Genomic DNA, 23,334 nt, shown 5'->3' with positions numbered 1-23,334 from the left:
TTGTCGAGCGAATACGCTGCGTGATCGTCCGCAATTTCGTTCAATCTTGCGAAATTGCGCGATTTCACCGCTGGACAATTATTCAATCGAGATCACGGCGTCTTATTTTGCTCATCGTCAATCTCGTAGGGTCGCGGACGAGGCCGATTACGACGGTAATAAAGATCACGTGCGATTTACCGTTGCTGGAATGTTGGAACTAAAAGAAAGCGCATACACTCTTCGCAAATGTATGGCAAAATAAATCTTCTTACCATATTTTCTCGCTTAATCCTCTGCAACGTACACGTGACTTGAAAATTATATACCTATACATCTCTATATTTTTTAAGTCTCAATGATTTAATTTAATGAACATTTCTCATTTCCCGATTGTATAAAGCAAAAAAATCCGGTTATAAAGGATTAAAATGTTATGCGTTTTATATCGGACGTTTAAGATTGTCAGAAGATACAAACAAGCGGCTCTTATCGCGTGAAGTCGTATAACGATACGATCGCGCGAGAGGAGCCTGACAGTAGCAATCTTTTGCATTTCGCGATTACAATCCCGCCGCGTCGCCGTCAACCGGCTTGCCCCTGTATAAACTCATCTCATTCCAGCGGTTTCGCTCCCAAGCTGGGGAGCCTCTCGGTCGAGGAGGGCGTATCGCAATCAGATAATAAAAAAGCAGCAACAATGTACCGCTGATTTCATACCTCGCGGAATTAAATTCCGTGAAGGCATGAGCGTGGGGCTCCTCCTTTTGGGACCTGTGGAGAAAGGATCGGGGTTTGTGGTGGCCAATAACTCGAGGCGCAATATCGCTTAAGTATCATTTTATTCCTTGTTTTTTTTTTCTTCCTCTCGCTTGGCTATAAATAAATTCGGCGAGATGCGTCGCCGTTTATATATGTACACGCGCAGCTGGACATCGTCCGTCTAATCCTACGTTTACGATTATGGCAATAATTTAACGGCGCTACGATCTAGCGGTACACTAATACAGATATACGTCGTTAATCATCGTTACACATTAATTCTATACGCGCCCACTTGGGAATGTTCTTATGTACAAAAGTAGCTGCGTGTGGCGTGCCGATTGCAGGATCGTCACGTTGAATCTACGGGAATGACAGCGCTGAGAGAATTCACCGTTAATCCATTAAAAGCCGTAAAATGATGCGGGAGCTCGAGTTAGTAAGATGCAGATTAGGCCGCTGTTGCACCGAACCCTTCAACGATGAAGTGATCGAACGGGAGAATCAAAAGACTACGCGATCGGTCAACAGCCTGACTATTTACAACGAGAACGAGTTATCCTCGTGATCCTTCGGTCAAAGGCAAAAAGCGAGCAAACGATCAATTCTTCTTGTATAAATTCTTTTTTATATATTATGTATAAAGAGAAAGGAAGGAAAATGCAACTCTGTTGCGCTAATTAGAAATTGATTTATATAATATATAGATGCAATACGTTTGGATGCTGTTTCAGGAACGACAGTCGAGGAGATGGAAAACAGCTACCACAAGATACTTGGCGTAGCCAAGGGAGCGAGCGATGAGGAAATAAAAAAAGCTTACAAAAGCTCTTAAAATATCATCCTGATAAGAACAAAAGCCCCGGTGCTGAGGAAAAATTCAAGGAAATAGACGAGGCATACAAGTCGTTGTTGGTGGCGCAAAGAAGAAGGAGGGAGGTCAACGATAAATTCAGGGGGATCTCAGAAAGCGCCCCGTTGACAGAGGAGTACTACGTAGAGGTAGATAGAGGTAGACCTTTCGTGGCGGCCCCAGGGCGAAGTTCGTTCCAGTCATCGTATTATTTTTGTATTAATGGAAACATAAGAATACCTGTTCAATGTTCATATATATTAATTTCCATTTAATCACTTTGCGATAGTTTCTTTTCCTGCGGTAAAAAAGGATTAAATCAATCACGAATCGACGTACAGAGATTTCCCTGTTTATCTCTCCACATTCCTTCCTTCCCTGTTCTTTAGATATCACCGTTTCCTTTACGTGGCCGTTTAATTCTACGGCCGACAACACCGCTGGTCTTCCGCGATCAGCTTTCCCTCCCTTTTAACGACACCCGCAATGGTCCGCGATCATGTCCTCGTACATCTTGAGCACGACATTCTCGTTGTCGTCGTAGAAGAGGATGCTGGTGCTGAGCAGCTTGGTGGGCACGCAGCACGGCCTCTCGACGCCCTTGGCCATCTTGTGCACGATCGCCTGTATCGTCGCGTGATTCGTCGGCCGCTGGTCCTGGCTGAGAGGCGGCTCGCACACGCCCTTGCACTGGTACGCGGAGTAGCCGGCCGGGGCGATTATCGAGGACGACAGCCCGATATCGCGAAAGTCCACGTAGAGCTCGTGCCTCGTGCACTCGGTCGCGTTTCCCGATGGCTGATTCAGAGACGTTATCGGGTTCTGGTTGCTCGTCGACCGGCGCGGTCGACGACGTCGCTCCGCGATTTTCGCCGACCTGTCTCGCGCCGTTTGTCCCAGCCTCTCGCGAAACGCCGCTCTCTCGTAGATGTCCATCGACGTGAGGATCCGCGTGATCCTCGAGCGACCTTTCGACACGATACCGTCGGTGGTGCGTTCCCGGGAGGACGTCGCGTCGCGACGACGGCGTCTCGTCGCTTCTAAAGGTTCCCCGTAACGAGAAGTTCCTTCCTGATCCACCTCCTCTTCCTCGCGTCTTCTCTTTTGCCGCTGGAAAAATTCCGGCTCGCGTCTGTTCGCCAACGAGACCTCCTCGGGCTGACCGTCTCCTCTTCGTTGTCCCTTATGCTTCCTGTAGTGCTCGGCGTCATCGTAGCTGTTCTCCAGATCGATCTTCTCGTTCTCCGCGTCCTTCTGGTACGCGGGACCTTTCCCACGGTTCTCCTTGTCATCATCCTGGTTTCCATATGCGTAATATCGCGGCACGACTACCGACCTTTCGCCGGACCGTTCGTTACTGTCATCGTCGAACAGTACCAATATCGGCTGCTTGCTGTGGTGATAGTCGTTTCGGCGGGAGAACTCCACCGATATTTCGTCCTCGAACAGATTCTGCGCCGTCACCAGGAGGCCCAGATTCGGCTCGCCACTCACCCATCCGAGGACAGCTTGCTTGACATTGAATATCTGTACAGACATTACTTAATTGAAATATCTAACGCGATGTAACACACAGTTACGTAATTTTTTATATTTAGTATGTAATTTATGTAATTAGCGTTATTTTTTATATGAATTACTAAATTCATCAAGGTTTTTTTAAATAAAAGTGTCAAATACATTGTCGCCTTCTCGATTTTTAACAAATTCTTCAAGATACGAATAATTCGATAAATTGTCGAAGCGGACGTCATGAAACAGAAACAGTCGTCTTTTTATATAATAAAAAAAGGATTCTTACGAGATAATTATAGTACATTAAAGTTTCGGCAAATGATCTGAAATGATTTTTAAAAATATAGCGATTAAAGATCTAACTATTAAGACATTCTTGAAATTTGGAAATTAGACAAGGACATAACAGTGGAAATATTGTTTCGAAAAAATTGTTATTAATATATCGAGATGAGATCATTGCGGAAGAAGGTGAAGGAATTAAAATGTTATACGCTCACCTGCCAACCGGAAGCGTGCGCGCCGACGTAACGAATGTTCAACAATCTGTGAAGATCCGGCACGTCGAGGCTGCGATCGTCCAGCACTTGGTACACCCTTATCTGCGCATACATCAAGATCGACGCGTCAACGCGGCAGTATTGCCTAATTCGCGTGCAGTCAAAAGATTGGCACGCTGATCGGCGACGCTGACCGTGCCAGGCACTTACCAGATAATAAGGCGACGCAGACGTCAGCTGACGCATGTTCCTCGCCGGCGCTTTTTTCCGGTAGAGATGCAGCTCGGCCTCCAGCACCGACTCGTCCATCTCCAGCCCCGAGACGTTGAAGAAGTAGAACTGCGACAGGGGAGAGTCTGCGCGCGCGAAACAAACGAGAAACAAAACGTTTAGATCACCCCTTCACCCGGCAGCGGATCCTGCGAGTTTTCGTGATTATACTGACTGAAAGAATTACCCCTCTCGATGAAGCTGCGCACTACCCTGGCGTTGTACGGATTCCGGCCTCGCGTGACTCCGCTGGGATCGGCGATGGTGTTGTAGAGCTCCATCATGAACTGCGGCGGTACCTTGCGATGGGCCAGATTCTCGTTCTGATTCCGAATCCCAAGGATCTGCAATTCGTTCGCCGTTTTTAATGCGAAGCTCCGGGTAATTTGTCGAAAAAAACGACAAGTTGCAAATTCGAATCGAATCTGCGATACGAATTCGCGAATCCGGGCCGCGTAGAATTTCCCGGGATATCCCGGAGCTACGTTACCCGGAAGACTATGTTAAAGTTCCACGTTTCCATTATCACCTCTTGTATCTTCTGCAGAGCCTCCTCCCGTCGGGGCGCGAGGTCGTTCTCGTCCGGTTGGACGACGGGCCACGACGATTCACCGAGTTCCTGCTCGTGGCCATCCCGCTCCTCGATCCGGGACTCCGACTTCGGGTACGCGTCAACGTCGTACAGAGACGTCAACGAGAGCAGCAGCACTAGGAAGCGGCACGGCGCGCTTCTCGTCATCACCGTCGTGGATCCACGTATGTCGCGAGGAGAAAGAAGAGACGTCCCACTGTCAGTCCCAAGAAATCGCACGCGAAAATCGCTCGGCACCGGTCACCGTCGCCGTCGCGCAACGGCTTACCCTCTCATCGCGATCGAGAAGGATAGCGAGCCCTTGTTCTCGAGTGTCCTTATCGGCGTGTTCTTATCAGCGCGGAAGGAAGAAGGATAGAGAGAAAGAGGTGCACGGAGGAGATTTTGCCGAACTGAACGGGATGCTAAGTGGCATATGGGAGGTCTTGGCCGCGAGGAGTCACCTTTATGCTACGCCGGGAGTTGCCTCCCCCGCAACTCGTTCGCCCCCCGCGGCATCGGCTCTCTTCTCGCTTCTCCCTCGCCGTCGTTGGACGGGGACTTCTTGGCGCGATCCCGCGGCGTGATCTTCGCGCTTCAGCAAGGTTTAAGTACTTTTATTAGTGTTTTCTTTGGCCCTTTAACTCACTGACGGACTCGCTTATAAAAACACGTAAATCGAACTTGTTTGCTTGTTCGTCACGTAAATTATATTTAAAAAATGTCCCACTCGGGAGAGTCGAATATGTTATTCGGTTAGGAAAGGTCCCTTTTGACGTTCCCATTGTAAAGTGCGAACTTGGATATTTTCAAATATCGAACTATACAACGAAATGTTTCTCCGGGGAAAGGAATGGTAATCAGTTCTCCCGACTAGGATCCGTAATTGGAACGATTTACGAACGTTTTTTTTCCGCGATGACCGATTAACCGGTCGAGATCGATGAGGCGGGCGAGACTTTAAAAAGACCGAGAGATACGAGGTCGCGCTCCACGCGATGACACCACGCGTGGCTATTAAAAACAGCGAGCGCTTCCTAAATTCCGCGGATTCGTAAGTGCCGAGTTATGTGATTTGTCACGCGGCGATATTTAGGCGGATTCGACGTCGGCGATTTATTTATCGTGGGTATTCTCTAACGAGAGACTCGGCGAGGGCCGATAATTTATTCCGGTAAATTTTTTTCGATCCACCGATTTTATTTTTGGGATTTTTGTTTTCTATAATTTCGAGGCCTTACCCGATCCCGGAGTCGCTCGCGTGCTGCATTGTTGGCCAATTGTTGGCCAATAACCGCCGTTATGCATATATCTCGCTACGTTTATCGATAAACGTCCGCTCGCGTAGGCGGACCGTCGCCGTCGCACGCCAAAATCGCAAAAGACGTGACGAAAATATTTGCCAATTGTTGGACGCACGCGTTGGAACTATACTCACCAAGAAATCTCTAATTTTAGCACGATTGACTCTATTGTAGTCAACAATCTCTCGTGGGTGTGTTCCGCTGAAATTGGGGCAATCAGGCGTCAGAGGGAGGTCGATTCGTCGCTTTAATGCAGGCATAACGTAAGAAAGTATGAATCACAAAATAATGCAACTCGTTGAACTCGTTTCTCTTCATAAAAGCTTCATTATGGTAAGTAAGTCCCGAATTAGCAGTATAAAATATAGATGGGTGCGGGGAGAAAGACATCTGTCTCATTCATGAAAAGATCTTTGATTTATTTAGCCACATGGATTTGTACATGATGTACCTAGGAACATGAGTGTACGTGCAAAATATGTCTCTCTCTCTCTCTCTCTCTCTCTCTCTCTCTTTCGCTTTCCTTTTCTCTCTTTCTCTCGTTTCCGATTCGACTCGAATGTGACCACTCGCGGCGAAATAATAATTTCAGTCTAGACGCAGGCACACTGAGTGATTTGAATTGTTTCTCTCTTCGCTCCTCGTCGGGTTCTAAAAAGTACCAAACACGGTAACGTTAAACACTGATCGTGTCCCACGCACTTGTAACTCTCAAGTCGGAAGGATATTTGATCGGAAATTAGATTTTCTCGTTCTTTGAGATGTACGTGATAACAGTTGGAATTCGTGGACTCTACCTGTACTCGTGCACCTTGAATCTGGCCGGTGTGCAAGTGTGCTGCTTCGAATATAGACCGGCTACACACCTGGACGGATCCTTTTTGTCCCGCAAAAGACACGTCTCCGTCTCGTTCCCCGGACACGTCCCGACGCATTGGCCGACGTTTATTTGCTGCCAAAAATAACAGACAGAAATTGATATCGTTAATTATAAGCGAGACGAAGGAATGTTCAGAAACAGCAAAACTGCAAAATAATTAATACATATATCTTATATCTTTCTTTTAAGGATTAGTTAATCGAATGTTTCATACTCGGACCACGGGCCTCACGTCGGTCGTGTTCGTGCCCTCTTTGATCGTCACCTCGCTGTAATCCAGCACAGTTTCCATGTGGTCCATCCGGTGACAATGACCGGCGCAGCCACATTTCTCGACCACTTGGTAGACCTCGTCACCTTGAAAACAGCACAAGCCTCAATACGGATTGTAAGTACGTGTATAAATTACTCGGACTTTCGTAGTTTTAATCCCATGTTTATTCGACGTTTATGTACGTACCGTTTGGCCCCTTGACGCTGATTGTGTTATTGCGGACCGGCTTACAGCCCAAGTCTTGAAAAGCAAGTAGAACATTAATTTTCGGATCTCATAAAAATTACGGAGATAAAACCAAATGAGATAAATGAAAGGAGAAGTGTGGACAATTTTTTTATTTATGAGAAATATTGACGCGTAACGACAATCGCGTGGATCATCGTACTTCATCTTACGTTTCAGGATACAGAGAGTTCTTGCGAGGTCGTACCTTTACCGCAATGGCCGATGCAAACCCCAATATCCACGATTGCCTGGTGCGGCGTACCGAAATGTACATGATGGGTGTAGGATTCCCGTCTGCAGGACGATTCCGGCGAACATTCACAGGCGTCTATAGCCTCGATTACGCGAACGCCCTGCAACGTGGACACTCGCTCCAGCTTGGCGGCCCTTGCGCGACAGTGGGAATCAGATGCACATTTCTGAAAGGCAGGCGGAAGCATCAATGAGCAATCATCATAGGAAACGAGAGAGATGCACATTTGGCGTACAAATTAATCCTAGGGTACCTAATTTTTTTATGAACTTTGCAAAAAAAGCAAAAAAAAAACACGATTTTGATCATTTTAAATTAAAAGTCTAAAGAAGGAAAAGGCTTGATCGACGGTGCTGAGAGGAATGTTACAAAATAAAAAAAATAGTCTTGAAGATCTTCTCATATGCATCCAGTAGTTAATGCGTGCCGCTAATAGTTCGCAACTAATCAAGCTAGTTGTCCCAACGTTTTTTACGCGGTGTAAAAAAGAAAACTGGCTCTCGGCTGCTTTACGATGGCTTTAAAGATACGCCTGCTATCGAGGATCATATCGGTCGTTTCAATAAATCTCTCCCCCCGGGCGATTGCCATCATCCATCCAGCGGGATCCAGCGGGCGCATAATTCCGGGATTTAGTGGCTGGACACGCCGGCGCCGAGAGGATCGGTGACCGCGGCGCCGATCCGACCTTCGAAGGACGCAAAACACGTCGTCCTGATGGTCGCCTCGCGTTTCGCGTGCAACGTGGCCCCCTTTCCCCGATGTCCCGTCGGGCCCGGCCATCGCGCCATCCTGGCGCGTAGCACGGCTGCTGTAAAAGACCATATTCGCGCCACCGACCGATCGGATTGCGTCACGTAACGAAAATAGCCCTCCTCCGCGTTCGGCCGATGTCGACCGGTCCAAAGATCCGGAATATCCGGGAAGATATATCGGAAAGAACGAGCGTTCGATCTTCGCGAGGAATCTGCGCTACGTAGGGTACGATCCCTTCGTCCCCCGAGGGTGGATCGACGAGACGAAACTCGACGAAGTCATCCGTAATTGTCGGACAGAATTATTTATACCGCGCATGTGGCTGGACATCGTAGATATTCGAGTGCCTGCGATGAAATATCAACGGTCAATAGCTTCAAAGGTAGTTCTTCCAAACGGCAAATGTTGGGGGATTGTAAATACGTGAGAGATCCCGTGGGACTTGATGCCTGTGCTCTGCGAGTGTTGCCTTTTACTTTCACTTGTGTTTGGTATCCAATCTTGATACCTCTTTAAATTGATCGAGTAAAAATATGGTTTTAATATTTCTTTCTTAATATTCTTTTTAAAGATAAATGTTCATCGCGCGTATGAAAGTTTATCATTCCAAATTATTAATATTAATTATGTAGCAATATCGTATCACAGAAAAAATTTTTACACGGCATAATAAATAATGTATGGGAAAGGAACTATAATTCCGTGAATAAACTTTGCAATTTTCTTTTTCCAAGATACAAGACGATTATAATAACTATTGTATTAATTCATCACACAATAATAAAAATAAAATTCTCTTTATTACAGCTCAAGCCGAGAATAGCCGCCGAGGGGTCAACGAAATCTACATATAACAAAGACGCCAAATTATTGCAAGTATGCAAGTACGCAAGTTGCAAAATTACCGGCGTAAGGATTCGGCCAGATATTATCTCGCCGTAAAAGTCACGAAGATCGCGCGTAGTCCGGCGTGGCCGCATTCCAACTCGCGATTGGGGCGATCCTGCGCCTCGTAAATCTGCACACGACGTTCACGATGTTCCTTCGAGTTTTTTTTCACCCTTCGCGTAGCCCTCGGTTGCATGAGGAGGCTCGCCGAGGAGGCTCACATCGCCGTGTCGAAATATTTCAGCGAGCAACAGAGCATTCTACAATAATTCCTTTTCCAAGCGATCTGCTCATCATTCTGCTTACAATTGATTCTCTTTGTTCAATTTCTCAAATGTACATGCCCCTGCATCTCGAAACATCATCTTCGACGAAATACACGTACGTTAGTATTTTTTCGCAGTCACCAAAAATTTGCCGAACATGCGACAAATCGTACTTTTGGAATAGCATATGTGACGAAGTTCTTCACGTAGCATGGCTTGATCGGTAGCGGATTCGCGTTATATTAAGCATAATCGATGATGTTAAAATTAACGAAAAGTAGAAGTTTATTCAACTAGTCAGTATATTATGCGATTTATCTTTCTTTATAGAGTCTCGAATCAGATTCTTGAATTTCACGTTTGGCATCGAACGCGACGATTAGGTAATAATGCGCCCACGTGTATGGAGATATCTATATTACGTCGGGTGATTTCCAACATTTGACGAGTGATGATCAAACATTGAACCCCGTTTGAGTGTTCTCCGGGCTATTCAATGTAGTACCGAACTAAACTAAACGTCAAACCTAAATGCGAAAATTGCATCGTTGATCAGAATCTGATTATTACAGCATAAAATATGTTACAGTCTTCCGCATAATTGAAGCGAGGAACGAGCTTCGTACGAGAACTTACCTGCACCGCTGGTCGGCTTGCATCTCCAGGATCATCGGACACGTGTCGCGGGCACAATTTCCGGCAGTGTCCAGCGTCGATCTGGATAACTTCCCCGGATATCCCTGAACAAGAGCGATTTATATTACACGCGGTGTTTCTATTACAACGTGCAAAACGTACATGGTAAACAGCCGATATGCACGACACCGATCGGGTACTTTTGAGAAATTGCGCATAGATTTATTTAATTGCATCGTATAAAGAAATAGAGAGAAGGAGAGAGAATGAGAGAGAGGCGCCAGAACAAAGCCTAAGAGGTGGCGCCTAGGGGAGGATGACCGAATCGCAATTTGTGTACAACTCTGCAGCTATTTTTGCACGCGAACGCGTGGGACTGAGAATGCGGGAGTGTTTGTCGCCGATGTCGTGAGGGGGAAAGTTTCTGCGCGATTTATCGTTATGTTACAAATAAAAATATGAGCCGAGGTTCGAGAGAAACGCGTCGTCGGTTATCGTCCGAAGTGAGCGAATTGGGGGACGGACCATTCGACGAGGGAGGCGTACGGTGTTTTAATCGAAATATCAATTTCGATTAAAACGCTGGCAGACGATCTCTTTCTTCATAAGCGGTCAAACGTCACCGCCGTTCAATTGAAGCCAATAGATCGACGGGAGAACTCGACGCGAAATTCGAGGCCCCAAGCCAGAAGGACGAAAGTATTTCATCCACTTGCATGTGCGAATATTTAATCGTATTACTCATCACTTTGTCCCGATTAAATGCTATGCAAGTTATAGGGATTTCAGAGTCATAGAGAAGATGCTTCGAAATTTATTAATTTGAATTCATTTATAAATTTTCTAATTTAAACTCCGTTTAGTTTATCATTAGAATATTGTTGTAGTTTTAGAATTACAGCTCTGTTAATTTATGTAGAACAAAATTATGCGAAGTTATATATTTTTATAGAAAACAACTTTTTGGAATTCTTGAATTATCAATTTCACACAGCGGCTATCTAGTTCAATGATGGAAGATAAGAAACCTATTTTAACGAAATTATTTCAGAACATAGAAAAATGCGAAATATTTCTGTGCAATAAAGATTATAATATTTTTTTCGAAATTTCCTCCTAAATTGAAGAAATACCATGCTGTGCGACGTTACAGAACGTCTCGCCTCGTTAATCGGCATTGTGCAAATTGGACGAACCTGTTCGCGACATACAACCGGATGTTCCGTTCCCTTCCCCCCGTTGGGACGTTCATTGATTAAACACAGGGTACGGTATCAATTTGCTGTGCCGTACACGCGAAGGAGATCGTACCCTTCTAATGAATCGCTCATTAACAGGCGTCTCCTCAAAGTTTTCTTCATGCATTTTCCTCTCTCTCTCTCTCTTTATATATATATACACATTAGATTGATATATACGTTGAATAATAGGATTAAAGGCAGAAATAGTTAAAGCGTAATCGATGTTTTAGATGCTCACCATATCCGACATCGATCATCTTCTCATATCGGGCACAACACGTGTACTGCCGTAATTCCTCCGAGTGCACCTTTCCTTCGTTCTCCGATTCCTTCTCGCAGGAGGCTAAGCAAGAAAAATCGCCAGACGATCACGAGTGGAACGCAATCGAGGAACTCGAAATTCGTGATCGGAATTAGACGAGATACGCTCTTCAAACGACACGGTATTAATGACTTATTGTTGGACAAAATTAAAATTCTAAATCTAAACTTTTTAGTTCAAACTTCAAATTTAATGCACAATTAAAATTAAATCACGTCTTGCAGACGACTCTTCTTGAAGCAAAAATAGGATTTAATATATTTCCGACGAGCCCAGTTTTTTATTCTGTGCGGTTTTGGGAAAAGAGATAAATCTGATTTTTGTCTTGTACGTCTTTCATCATCGCTGGAGATCATTCGGAAACTTGTGAAAGATTTCATCCTAAAAAGAGCGAAAGTACAGAAGAGAGAAGTTGTCCTTTACATTCTATATTTTTCAACATGTAGAATCCGATATGTATCTCTCTGTGCGTTCAGACGAAAAGCGGACGAGAAGAAAGCAGAGCAGGAAAGAAGGGTGAGAGGCTTGATCGGCGTTACCTAATCGCAAATTAGCCACGCAAACCATGGCGAAACCGGCGAGGACGGTCCACCGTCCCTTCGTGCTTCGTACGTGCATATCGATACCGATTACCGAGCGGATGACAAAGCGGACGAGCGCGCGGAAAAATGTTCACCGGCAGAAAGCAGGAGAGACCGGTCGTCTCTCTCACGATCTTGTCGCGAATCCTCGGATCGCCAGAGGATGATTCCGCAACATCCGGATGTCGCTCTCTTTCAGAAAAGACGCCGGGTGGAGACACGCGAAGGGCGAAGACGGCGGCCGGTCGGGGGGATCGATATCGAAGGAAGATCGATCGTGTATCGGGTCTGCTACCCACGCGGCTTGCGATCTGCGGGAAGACTGGCCGTCTGCCGGCTGGGAGATGTTCGGCTGACAGCGGCGGATCTCTATTAATCTCGTTTGGCGAACGGGACCCGCCTCGTGACAGACCGTCCGTCACAGTCCTCCTCGCCGACGGACGGCTGGCGCTCGATTTCACGCTCGCGAGAACGCACGTTTCGCGATTGGCCACGTTCCGAGTACTTTTTCGTTTCCACCCCTATACGTAGGGAGGAACCGGACGCGGGGAAGTCTGCGGTGGACCTCGCGGGGCAGCGAACTCGTGGTCAATATTTGTCGAATCAGGACCTTCCGTTTTTCTTCGTCGCTCTATATGTATATTTAGCAGCTATCTCGGCCAACTCGGGGAGATCTTGTTTTTACTCCCTCCCTCCCGAGAGATATTTGCCGGACAGTTTAGCCTTGCCGTACTGAGGATTTCGCATTCGAACGTCGCGATCTATTCTGATTAAAGGGCTAATCAGAGTCCTTATACCTTCTTGGGAGGCTTGGCTGAAGTCTGTCAATGTTATCGTAGAGAACTGCCACTTGTATCATATTTATTAAGGCATTCTCTTGTCATATTGCGAAGACTGATTTTATTTTGAGAGCAAATCCGCCCTCGGGCCTTTCTGTTCCGAAAAAGATATTAATTGGGTATTAAATAGGACATTTGCCGATTGTTATTACAAAATTTATTTACCTTCTATTATCGATTTATCAGTACGTAATCTGAAAGCATTAGAAGCGCGTGATTATTCCTCGATTTCGCGATATGATTTGGCTCGGCTCAATATGATTTCAATCAGAATGTTCATTTCTATCAATGCAAATTAAGTTTAATCCCGGTTTAATTTACCCTTTCTTTTTTTAATTTTAAGAATTATAGTTAAACCAAAATTAAAGTTAATCTGGCATTGATAGAAATGAACGTAAGAGGATCTTTCCTCTCGATTAGATGTCTATCTCAATCTGGGACAGATATCTAATCAATACACGCGATACCATTTCATAAAAGATAACATGATCTCATATTCCTGGGTAGAACCTTCCGTGACTCTTTCGTTCCTCTAACGATATATTTTCGTTGCTGGAATTCGTTGCTGGGTGGACGTGGAGGAAGAATGAAGAAAAAGGGACAAAAGGGAAAGAGACTATCATCCATTCCCCCCTGCTTTTTGCTACGGCGCGAGGGGCGGAGGGGGATTCATTCGTCCGGTTGCAGCATCATCGCATATCTGACTACACCGGGAGGTCTCTCCGCCTCCTCTCCCTCCCGCAATCTCGCCCTCCGCACTCGTTAGCATCCACGCTACCGTCAGGATCGTTGAGAGGTCCGCGCGAGAGGTCATTATCATTACCTATAAATTACCACGCGCGCGCGAATCTCAATCTCGCTCGCCGCAGCCCACGGGGGAAAGACGGGGGAAGGGAGCTCGACGGAGCTGTCCAGTGGCGTACGGAGGGCGAAATGGAGGAGAAAACGAGAAATGTATCTATCACGAACTTGCTAAGGGAAATAGACAGTTAAAAGAATAAATTATAATAAATAAAAAATACGTCTTCATTTTTCTTTATCGGGACTATAAGTTATCTAATTTTCAAAACAAGAAATTCATTTATTCAAAAGGATACAACTATACTCGTATACTTATTATTTGTAAAAAAAACGAATGTATTTTTCTACTTAAACTTGTCGGCAAGATGTTAATTACTCCATAATTACAATATATGGTAATTTTTTTTTTAAAGAGCCATTAAAAGAATTGCTAATAAAGAATCGGCAGGCATCCAAAATAATCTAGGTCATTTTATTAACAATGTAAAAAAACAACCTTCTTGATTTAAATTCAAGTTGTGGATAATCGATTATTGGAAATAATCGATCCATAGTCCAGTCGATCTGCAAAAATCTCGATTAGCCGAGCGTTTATCATTTCTACGTGACTTATGTGAGGTTAGCTTGATTCTTAACCTAAAATCATTGATTAAAAGCTTGCAACTGGAATAACCGGTTGGAGACGCGGTGATAAGTTTACGCTTATCTCAAACATAAAAAAAAATAAAAGCTTGTAATTAATATGCATGTACCAGCCAGGAATCTAATTTGAAAATATTGGCCTTTGTTTTTATATGAAACAGGTAAGAATCCAGAATTTACACTTTAAGTTTTACGTTGATATAATTGCAGAATTAAATTGAACGCTGCTTCTATATTGTTGTCCATTTCTGTATTATAAATATGTTGTTTTAACAATTGTTCAATAACATTCCAAGTTCAATAACATTTTGTACAGTTAATAATTGTACTGTGATTCAAATATCTCCATGAATTATTGTTCGCATGTTTTTTTATTTAAAGTATTTATGTCTTTTTGTTTAATACTCTTATATATTTTTGCAGAATGTCTGCTAAATCAAGAAAGAGTTTGCCGTTATGGCAACATTGCGACAGGTGTCAATGCGCTCTGGCGCAAAAGGATGTTTCTCTACACGAGGCAGATTGCCCGCCTTCCACAGAAAATTGGAACCATTTTTTCATCCACAACAGAGTTTTATACAGCAGGATAGAAGTCTTAGAAACACAAGGTATGCAACAATTGACCCTCGTAATCAATTAACACAATTTTTCCCCACATCTGTCTTCAACTTGATGGTATTGTGCATCTCGCAGAATTACCCAAACGCATTTCCGAGAGGGACGCTAATGACATGGTGTTTGTGTCGCAGTTCACTTTGCAACTGTGCGAGATCGCGATTGGATCGCCAACCGTAGTCGCGACGAAGAACGAGGTGGTAGTCAAAACGGCCTGGCCGACTAACGACAAAAGTTTGACAAGTGTTTCTTTAACGAGGCACGGTGAGCTAATTTATCGACTTCTTGTTTTTAGTTTAACTCTCTCGAGGGAAGAATATTTAACGACAGTTGCGTTTCTGTTTTATTATTTTCAGCCATTGAGCTAAATATTCTAACGGGATTGGTCAAAATATGTTCCTTGACATCCGACGTTCATATCGCTAAGGAAATTGTAATTACTCAACAGGGAAAGCGCTCGGTGTCTGACGTAAGCGTGGAATTGGACAATATCCTGAAATATTTTAACGAGCACAAGATATTCGCTGTGGGCAACAGGATAAGCGTGCCATATTACGGAAAGAAGTTGGTATATAAAATTGTTCAGATCAGAGGAGAGGAAAGCAAGAAGAAGCAAAGCGAAGCGGCGGCGGTAAACGAGCTATCAAAAGCTTTTGAGGATATAAATCTAACAACTCCTTCTACAAAAGTGGCCTTTTACAAAGCGCTGTACACGACGAAATGGACAATCCTGGATACTGCGGATAAAAATAAAGAAAATGTCCCGAAGAAGAGGTATAAAGTTGAAGATATAGGTGGATACGACGATCTTATATCCGACATAAGAGACGTAGTTGCAATAGGCATCGGCAGATACAGGGGCATCGAGCACTTCAGTGTCAAAGGGATATTATTGTACGGACCCTCTGGCGTTGGTAAATCCATGATAGCCAACACTATAGTCTCAGAATGTAACGTTAACACGTACACCGTGCACAGTTCGGACATTTACAGCAAGTCTGTCGGTGAAACGGAAGGTAAGCTCAGAGAGGTGTTCAGCGAAGCGATATCGAGCGCTCCCAGTATAATACTGTTGGAGGATGTGGACAGCCTGTGCCCTAGGAGAAGCAGCTCCAGTACAGATCACGAGAAGAGAGTCCTCGCGCAATTAGTAACGCTTTTCGACGATCTGCAAAGCACCAGCAGCAACGTGTTGGTAGTGGCTACCACCGCAAAGTCGGATCTCGTGGACAGTTCTCTGAGGAGACCCGGCAGATTGGACATGGAGTTCGAGATTTATGTACCGACCCCAAACATGCGTGCGGATATACTGGCGAAGTTACTGAAGAAGATCCCCAATACGCTTTCGCACGAGGACGTACAGAGCATCTCGTCCGTTACTCACGGCTTCGTCGGCGCGGACCTGTACGGTTTGTGCTCCAAAGCGATAATCAGCGCGGTGAAACGCCATCAGAAAGACAAGGCTACGTCCGACGATGAACCGGAAGTGACGATGACCGATTTTCGTTATGCTCTGACCACAACGAAGCCTTCGGCTATGAAGGAAGTTCTGATAGAGGTACCAAATGTGAGGTGGTCGGACATCGGCGGACAAAAGAAGTTGAAGGAGAAATTAAAACAAGCCGTCGACTGGCCGCTGAATCATCCCGAGGTGTTCGTAAGATTAAGCATTAAGCCTTTTAGAGGCGTCTTGATGTTCGGACCGCCGGGATGCTCGAAGACCATGATCGCGAAAGCTCTCGCTACCGAGAGCAAACTTAACTTTCTGAATATTAAGGTAAGCCATTCGAAACACTTATTTATTTCCATCGCTGCTACATCGCGCAATTGTTCGCAGGGCCCGGAGCTATTCTCGAAATGGGTAGGCGAGTCCGAGAGGGCTGTAAGAGAAGTATTTCGAAAAGCGAGACAGGTCGCACCGTCCATCATATTTATCGACGAGATAGATGCACTTGGTGGTGAAAGAGGTTCGTCTTCCGGTGGTAGTGGCAGCAACGTACAGGAACGAGTGTTAGCCCAATTGCTGACCGAACTCGATGGCGTTACCGCTTTAGGCAACGTCACGCTAGTAGCGGCTACTAATCGACCGGACAAGATTGACAACGTAATATCTCCCACCTTATATGATTGATTAAAGTTATATAGAATCAATTCGAAGAACTAGTGTCTTGGTTACAATTTTGTCTACAATGGAAAAGAAAAATATTCAACAAAACTCTATCTTGACATTCCTACTTAAATATTATTATTTAAAAGCAATCATTGAAAAACATCTGAATAATCGTTTTAGAGAATAGCGTATTAAATTAACCTTTATAAAAAAAAGGCAGAATAAATTTAACATTGTTATTGTATAAAAAAGTAAAAAACAGTGATGTCATATCATATAATTATGTTTAATGATATGAAACAGTCGTAAAACTTAAAATATATTAAAATAACTTAATCCTCTGAATGTTTTAACAGTTCTAATTATTTCTAATTATTGAATATTATTTATTATCCTTTTAAATTACTTTTTTTATCTACAGATTATTATAATTGACGAAATAATTGAATGATTCAATCATTATTTCATGTAACAGCAAAAAATGTGAATGTTTTGTAATTTCTAAATTATATTTTCTTCGTTAATATCCTGAATTAATATCATGAATTGCAATAATTATTTCAGGCGCTCCTTCGGCCTGGACGACTAGATCATATCATATACGTGGGGCTGCCGGATGAGGAAACCAGACGAGAAATATTCAATATAAAATTACGAAATATGCCGATCGCAGAAGAAGTAAACATCGCGGATTTGGTCAGCCAGACGGGAGGTTACACCGGCGCAGAAATTCAAGCGATGTGCCACGAGGCCGCCATGAAGGCGCTGGAGGAGGATCTTGACGCTACTGTTGTTACCAAAGAACATTTCAACGCCGCATTTAGAACCATCACTCCTAGAACGCCTATTTCCCTGATAAAGATTTACGAGGACTTTAAAAATAAAGCGTTATGAGAATTATATGAGGATATGTACGAATTTACTTTTACTGCGAGAAAGGGCGTCGAGAGACCTTTTAGATTTCAATTTTCTCACGATTTTCTGCTTTTTAGGGAAGCAGAAAAAACGCAGGAGGAACGAGTCCGATACAGACTTGTAGATTTTTCATCAGCTAATTGATTGATTGATTGAAACTTAACAATTAGGACGTTTGTAAAATGGACTTTTACTTGAATTTTATTCGATAAGGACAGACTGCAGGCATTGGACAGAATATTGTTTGCATCCACTATCACTGTACTTTGATCACCTTACGTGCATGCATAATCTCGAGAAGCAAGTCTTATTATCCCCTTCAAATCCAACGCGTTTATTCGTTTGCCGAAGATTAAATATGACGTATGCACGCATACACATGCATCTTGCGCGCGTATCTCGAATGCATATTCAAAACATCGTGTTAATTTATTCTTCCGATGACGTGTGAGAAGACGACGCAACTCATCGCAATCGAATTAAATCACGAGTGGAGTACATAATGCCACTCCGAGACCGCATCAAATTGGGAGATTGAAAAACTGTTAGATTTTATTTGAAAAAACTCGCAATTTTATAGCAAAAAGGCTGAAAAATCAACGAAATCTTGTGCAAAATCCACCAAGATCATTAAAATATAATTCTAATTACTTTTTGTTTATCCATATATTCTACATTATTCATTTAACATTCCTTATGATCGTCAAATTTGATTTCTTTTTTTAAAACTGATAATGATAGTAATGATAAGTTTATGCGCAAACAAATAAACAGCGAGATAAAGGTCAAGGGCGGCTCTTCCAATTCTCCCGCCACGCGATTAATCGACAGCCCGTTTTCTCTCTAGATCGCGACGTTCGCCCGAAACGTGGGACTGCGACAACAATCGAAGTGTCGAAGTCGAAGTTGCCCCGCGCGAGTGCACGGGAGAAAGAGCGAGAGAGACACGATCGCGTTAATTATTAATTAGCTCAGGTGCGTATGTATGTATGTATGTATGTATGTATGTATGTACACTGATGTACACGTCGTGGGTCTTCGCTATAAACAGCTATATAAACCACTATTTGCGTCTCTCTTTCCCTCTCGCGCGCTCTCTTTCTTATTCTCTCTACCTTTAGTTGTTTGTCGATCGTATTGTAAATTGTAAGCGTCCCGCTGTTTACAGGCCGTTATCGCGTCCCGCGTTACACGTTGACGGAACTGGGAGAGCTATGTGCGTGACGAGGAGGCTGCTCACTCGTCGGTAAAAGCAGGAAGGTGAAACGGACGCGGATCCCGAATCCCGAGTGACGACGTTCCTCAGAATTTCTCAGGATCGTCGAACTGTGCCATGAGACGTCGCTCCTCGGCCCCGACGAAGGAGAGCAGCGTCCACCTCGCAGTCCCGTGTTGACAGATTCGCCCTCGGACCGAGAGATAACCTCGCGAAGGACAGATTTCACTGCTGCTTTCTGTCCCGTGTACGCTACATTTGTTTCGTTTCTGCCTTCCCGACTGTTAATTGCCCCAGATAATTAGCAAACGTCGCGTGACATCATCGTGAGACGTATAATTGTTGCGCTTCGTGTTGAACCAGCGTCTAATTTTGGTATTAACTACATTTGGCCCAAAGTGTCGGAAAAATAATAACAAGACTGTAATGGGGACAATTTTATAAATAATATTGTAATCTTATAGAAAATAATGCCTGGACACAGATTTATTAAAGCTTAGTCATTCTCTCTAACATGTTGTAAATCGTAATGATGTAAAAGATAATTTTTTTACACGTGACTTTGGCAAATAAGTTTGTATCTTGGAAGAAAATTGTTCGTACCAACGAAGTTAAATGCGTAACAAAATAGATTTGTTCGTGTTGTTTGAAATTCTCAAGAATTCATGCGCTTGAAACGAGATAAATGTACATTGAGCGTTGGAGAAAGAGAAAGCGAAGTTTCTAAATGCAAAAAGTGCAAGCAACATGAACAGATCTATTATCACAAGATTATAAACGACAGAGAATAAATAAACAATTGTTAAAGGCAATTGTTTATTTATAAACAGTCTTGATATTAGTCAGTGTTTGGTTTCAAGAACCAAGTTTCAGAAATGTGCAATATTAACTGGAGCAATAACACAGACAATTTTACTAATATTCACATATTGTTATTGTAACAGATCCGATCGGAAATAAGATGTCGTTGATCGAGGGAGTGGGCGATGAAGTCACAGATTTCTTCATCGTCATGTCCGTACTGTTTGTGGGATGGCTTGCTTGGTGCTCGACAAGTATAGCGGAACAACCACTGATACGTACGGTGCTTATACTGCGCGACCGGGCGCCAGCGCGTATTGCGTCACTAAGAGCTCACGCGAACACGAGTAATCTCAGTGTCCAAGACGCGGGTCGGCCGCAAAGTTCAGAAGCGGCGGAAGAGGAAACTCTGGAGACATCGTCAACTAATAGCGTTGGTACACAGTCCAGCTGGCCAAATGCAGCTGCCGTGGGTAAATATTCTTTTCGGTTCTCTCTCCTTTGCGTAAGTGTTGCATAATAAATCCTTTTGATCGATGATTTAATTAATGACACTAGATACGAGCGAATCGCTTCAAGAAGTCCCGAGATCACCGGAATCTACGACGACGGAGGAAGTACTTATCGAAGCCATGGATTCGTTCGGCAATGCTGATCGATCCCTGCTACAAAGAACTGCTAAGGCAGATGATCCCGACACGTTAGACCAAACTGCTAGTAGTACGTCGGAAAGTGCGCCGGAAGAGTCAATAAACGACAGCAATTCACCGGTGAACAACGAAATCACCATAAAATTGAAGTTCATAAACGACGAGCAGAAAGTAGTCACGGGAAGTCTTAAAGAAATGTTAGGTGATTTTAAAAGGTAATCCTGGTTTAGCGTACGTGACAAAATTAGAGCACAGTTTTTGTTACGCTAGAAAAAAATCCGATCTTTTAATATTTCTCATTTCATGCTCGTTATCTTATCTCATTATCATGACTTATCTTTACGTTTCTCGTAGGAGGCACTTTCAAATAGAATTGGAAGCACGTAAGGCAGTGCGATTAGTATTCAATGGCCGCGTATTGCAGCCCGACACTCAGACCCTCGAGCAGTGCGGCTTGTTCAACGATTGCGTGGTACACTGTTGGGTGCATACGCCGCGACCGGCCACCGTACCGTCGTCTACGCTGGACAACTCGCCCATTTATTTCAATTCCCAGTCGTTCTCGGATCTGCCCACCGGCGCGGGAATAACGCATTCGATACACAACGAGTGGGACTTGAGCCGGCTCCTAGTAAGCCTTCTAACGATCCTCCTAGGTATGGCGTGGTACTCGCGATATCACTATGCTCAACTCTTCACCGCGACGACCACGCTCGCGCTCTACGCGTTGACCGCGATGTTCACCGTCTCTCTGTTCAGTAACTTCTTTCCCGATCAGGATAACATTCGGAACGTTGAATAATATGATGACGATGACGACGACGACGACGACTATGACTATTACGACTACTAAAGACTACCGGGTTGCAATTTTTATAAAAGCACCTTAAATACAAACCGGTATAATATACATTTTAACGTACCACGTATACTACAAGGCTAACGGAATCAATCGAACGGTAATCTTCGTCGTCGAGCATCGGCTTTCAACGTGACACTCTCGAGATCAGGTTTATCGTTGGTGATACCGAGTTCGCTACAGTTTGTGATTTTCATCTTTCTTGGTATTAATCTCGAAGGTGTAAAACACTGATTGCGGAGTAATGGCAACATGCAATGCATATTTCTATTGGTATATTCTCGAATTTTAATTAAACTCGTTACGTACAGGAGGCGCGTTAAATTATTGCATAAATTCTAGCGTGGCGTTTCTTGCAGAAAATTCGGAAGGAACTTTTTTTATGGTGACGACAGCAGGTGACCTGTCTAACATACTATATCACATGTATATTTAAAACATATAATATATAATACGTATGATCTAGATTATATATCTGTATAAAGCATACAGGGCACCCTCCGTTAAATTTAAAATAATTTAGTGAGTAATAAAAGTCAATAATTACGTTTAGATGGGAATGTTTAAATAATAATCAATTTAAGTTAGCCGTTCACAAACTCTTACCCCGCTCTGAAGAGTGTAACAATAATATGAACAATGAACGTGATACTACATCCCCCGAAAATAACTCGTGAATTTTAAACACATTATTAAAGACCGATTACGTTTCGTATTTGCTTAAGCGTAATTATTTTTAATTCTTTTCCCTTCACTCATTAAATTCTTTTAAACTGGAGGACCTTGCGCGTATATAAATATATTTTCCGCAAGAAATATTGCTTTGTGGTGTTCATTACAAGGTAATTGGGAAATATATTCTGTACGATAAAATAAGTTACTCTGAAAGTGCAGTTTTCTTTACAAGATACATATAATTCTGAAAGGATAACTTTCCGTGCAATGAAGAAGTAAAAAATAAATTAATAGTTTATTTCCCCGATTTTCACTACGACTAACTCTAAATTGTAAAGTGAAAGGATTATAGAAATATTTTCTACATGTAATTACTTAGTTATCTTCGATTTTCTAGTGCATTATATTGGTGCTGCGTGTGACTCAAATGTTTTTTGATTCGCCGAATTTACAAAAATTATCTTACGTGCGTTTTTAACGCATTGACTGCCACGTCGTTCATACATGATTATTATTCACTTTCATAAAAAAACTTACGAAGCCATTCTTTTCTAACATTTTTTTTTTAACCGTAAAACTATGTTATTCAACGGCGAGGCTTCTGTCGTCATTATATATAAATGATTGAAAAAAACGAGGACTGTTATTCGTGCACTAATGACGCCGTATGACATGGCAGCCAATGTGTAATGGAAATGTTGGCAATTATGCCTAATAATGCGTGAATTGCAGTTACCATTAGTATAAAGCGAGTTCATTTGAATGGATTTTGTATTGATAAGAAGGAATTGTGTCCGTGATCTCTAAAACATCTACGTACGTTATACTTATTTGTACATGAGAAACAATTGCATAGTGTATTAATAAAATCAATCTTTTCTAAAAAAAAAAAAAAAAAAATTCACGTCAGATTCCGAAAGGAGCACGAAAATACAGGTGTGAGTTTCGTCAAAAGTGCTTATGGCATAACACGGGCGTGACATAGAGGAATAATATATTATGGTCTCTGACTAGTGTACTATATAATTTGTTAGAGTTAAATTAATAGTTATAATATATATACGATTGTTTTAGTTAATGCCAATAAATGTCTATTTATTTGATACTTTTATCATAGTGCTCTCCTTGTTTC

At 43.2% G+C, this 23,334-nt stretch overlaps 4 protein-coding genes and 1 long non-coding RNA gene across 8 annotated transcripts; 3 read left to right on the top strand and 2 right to left on the bottom strand.

The window, feature by feature from the left end:
- Positions 1-802: 802 nt before the first annotated feature.
- Positions 803-5,148, bottom strand: LOC139776019 (uncharacterized). Of its 2 annotated transcripts, none has more exons than XM_071712416.1 (5): positions 4,409-5,148; positions 4,055-4,223; positions 3,820-3,965; positions 3,610-3,711; positions 803-3,121 (listed from the first exon to the last, which is right to left on the bottom strand). In XM_071712416.1, exons 1-5 carry the CDS (start codon positions 4,616-4,618, stop codon positions 2,066-2,068), a joined length of 1,683 nt encoding a protein of 560 aa, XP_071568517.1. In that variant the 5' UTR covers positions 4,619-5,148; the 3' UTR covers positions 803-2,065. The 2 variants fall into 2 exon arrangements, with proteins under 2 accessions (XP_071568517.1, XP_071568518.1); XM_071712417.1 differs by having other exon boundaries at positions 4,067-4,223; positions 4,409-5,147.
- A 202-nt stretch (positions 5,149-5,350) lies between these two features.
- On the top strand, positions 5,351-9,942 carry LOC139776022 (uncharacterized). The gene is made up of 4 exons (XR_011718993.1): positions 5,351-6,087; positions 6,824-7,022; positions 7,314-7,638; positions 8,953-9,942. It is a non-coding gene; the product is annotated as an uncharacterized lncRNA (long non-coding RNA).
- On the bottom strand, positions 6,153-19,256 carry LOC139776021 (uncharacterized). Of its 2 annotated transcripts, none has more exons than XM_071712421.1 (8): positions 19,117-19,256; positions 11,415-11,519; positions 9,936-10,039; positions 7,342-7,555; positions 7,095-7,148; positions 6,849-6,991; positions 6,552-6,706; positions 6,153-6,405 (listed from the first exon to the last, which is right to left on the bottom strand). In XM_071712421.1, exons 2-8 carry the CDS (start codon positions 11,431-11,433, stop codon positions 6,348-6,350), a joined length of 747 nt encoding a protein of 248 aa, XP_071568522.1. In that variant the 5' UTR covers positions 11,434-11,519; positions 19,117-19,256; the 3' UTR covers positions 6,153-6,347. The 2 variants fall into 2 exon arrangements, with proteins under 2 accessions (XP_071568522.1, XP_071568521.1); XM_071712420.1 differs by lacking the exon at positions 19,117-19,256 and adding an exon at positions 12,038-12,451.
- On the top strand, positions 14,283-17,986 carry LOC139776017 (ATPase family gene 2 protein homolog A). The gene is made up of 6 exons (XM_071712414.1): positions 14,283-14,522; positions 14,785-14,969; positions 15,055-15,240; positions 15,333-16,753; positions 16,814-17,080; positions 17,651-17,986. Exons 2-6 carry the CDS (start codon positions 14,786-14,788, stop codon positions 17,978-17,980), a joined length of 2,388 nt encoding a protein of 795 aa, XP_071568515.1. The 5' UTR covers positions 14,283-14,522; position 14,785; the 3' UTR covers positions 17,981-17,986.
- A 66-nt stretch (positions 19,257-19,322) lies between the features above and the next one.
- Positions 19,323-23,307, top strand: LOC139776020 (transmembrane and ubiquitin-like domain-containing protein 1). 2 transcript variants are annotated; one of them, XM_071712418.1, is made up of 4 exons: positions 19,323-19,464; positions 20,162-20,491; positions 20,577-20,883; positions 21,023-23,307. In XM_071712418.1, exons 2-4 carry the CDS (start codon positions 20,179-20,181, stop codon positions 21,468-21,470), a joined length of 1,068 nt encoding a protein of 355 aa, XP_071568519.1. In that variant the 5' UTR covers positions 19,323-19,464; positions 20,162-20,178; the 3' UTR covers positions 21,471-23,307. The 2 variants fall into 2 exon arrangements, with proteins under 2 accessions (XP_071568519.1, XP_071568520.1); XM_071712419.1 differs by having other exon boundaries at positions 19,460-19,592.
- Positions 23,308-23,334: the final 27 nt, after the last annotated feature.

The sequence above is a fragment of the Temnothorax nylanderi genome, unplaced genomic scaffold (genome assembly GCF_030848795.1).
Source record: "Temnothorax nylanderi isolate EJ_2023f unplaced genomic scaffold, tnyl_v1.0 TNYL_tig0110_pilon, whole genome shotgun sequence".
NCBI lineage: Eukaryota > Metazoa > Arthropoda > Insecta > Hymenoptera > Formicidae > Temnothorax > Temnothorax nylanderi.
The sequence above is the reverse complement of the archived record's forward strand: the minus strand, read 5'-3'. Positions and strand labels throughout refer to the sequence as shown.

Coding starts and splice junctions, on each gene's coding strand:
- LOC139776019 (XM_071712416.1), bottom strand. CDS start 4,618: ATGACGAGAAGCGCGCCGTGCCGCTTCCTAGTGCTGCTGCTCTCGTTG. Junction 3,712..3,819: donor CTGCGTCGCCTTATTATCTG/GTAAGTGCCTGG, acceptor ATGTATGCGCAG/ATAAGGGTGTACCAAGTGCT. Junction 3,122..3,609: donor CGCACGCTTCCGGTTGGCAG/GTGAGCGTATAA, acceptor ATGTCTGTACAG/ATATTCAATGTCAAGCAAGC.
- LOC139776021 (XM_071712420.1), bottom strand. CDS start 12,116: ATGCACGTACGAAGCACGAAGGGACGGTGGACCGTCCTCGCCGGTTTC. Junction 7,556..9,935: donor CAAGCCGACCAGCGGTGCAG/GTAAGTTCTCGT, acceptor CCTGCCTTTCAG/AAATGTGCATCTGATTCCCA. Junction 6,406..6,551: donor TTCAAGGTGCACGAGTACAG/GTAGAGTCCACG, acceptor GGTACTTTTTAG/AACCCGACGAGGAGCGAAGA.
- LOC139776017 (XM_071712414.1), top strand. CDS start 14,786: ATGTCTGCTAAATCAAGAAAGAGTTTGCCGTTATGGCAACATTGCGAC. Junction 16,754..16,813: donor TTAACTTTCTGAATATTAAG/GTAAGCCATTCG, acceptor AATTGTTCGCAG/GGCCCGGAGCTATTCTCGAA. Junction 17,081..17,650: donor GACCGGACAAGATTGACAAC/GTAATATCTCCC, acceptor TAATTATTTCAG/GCGCTCCTTCGGCCTGGACG.
- LOC139776020 (XM_071712418.1), top strand. CDS start 20,179: ATGTCGTTGATCGAGGGAGTGGGCGATGAAGTCACAGATTTCTTCATC. Junction 20,492..20,576: donor GCCAAATGCAGCTGCCGTGG/GTAAATATTCTT, acceptor TAATGACACTAG/ATACGAGCGAATCGCTTCAA. Junction 20,884..21,022: donor ATGTTAGGTGATTTTAAAAG/GTAATCCTGGTT, acceptor CGTTTCTCGTAG/GAGGCACTTTCAAATAGAAT.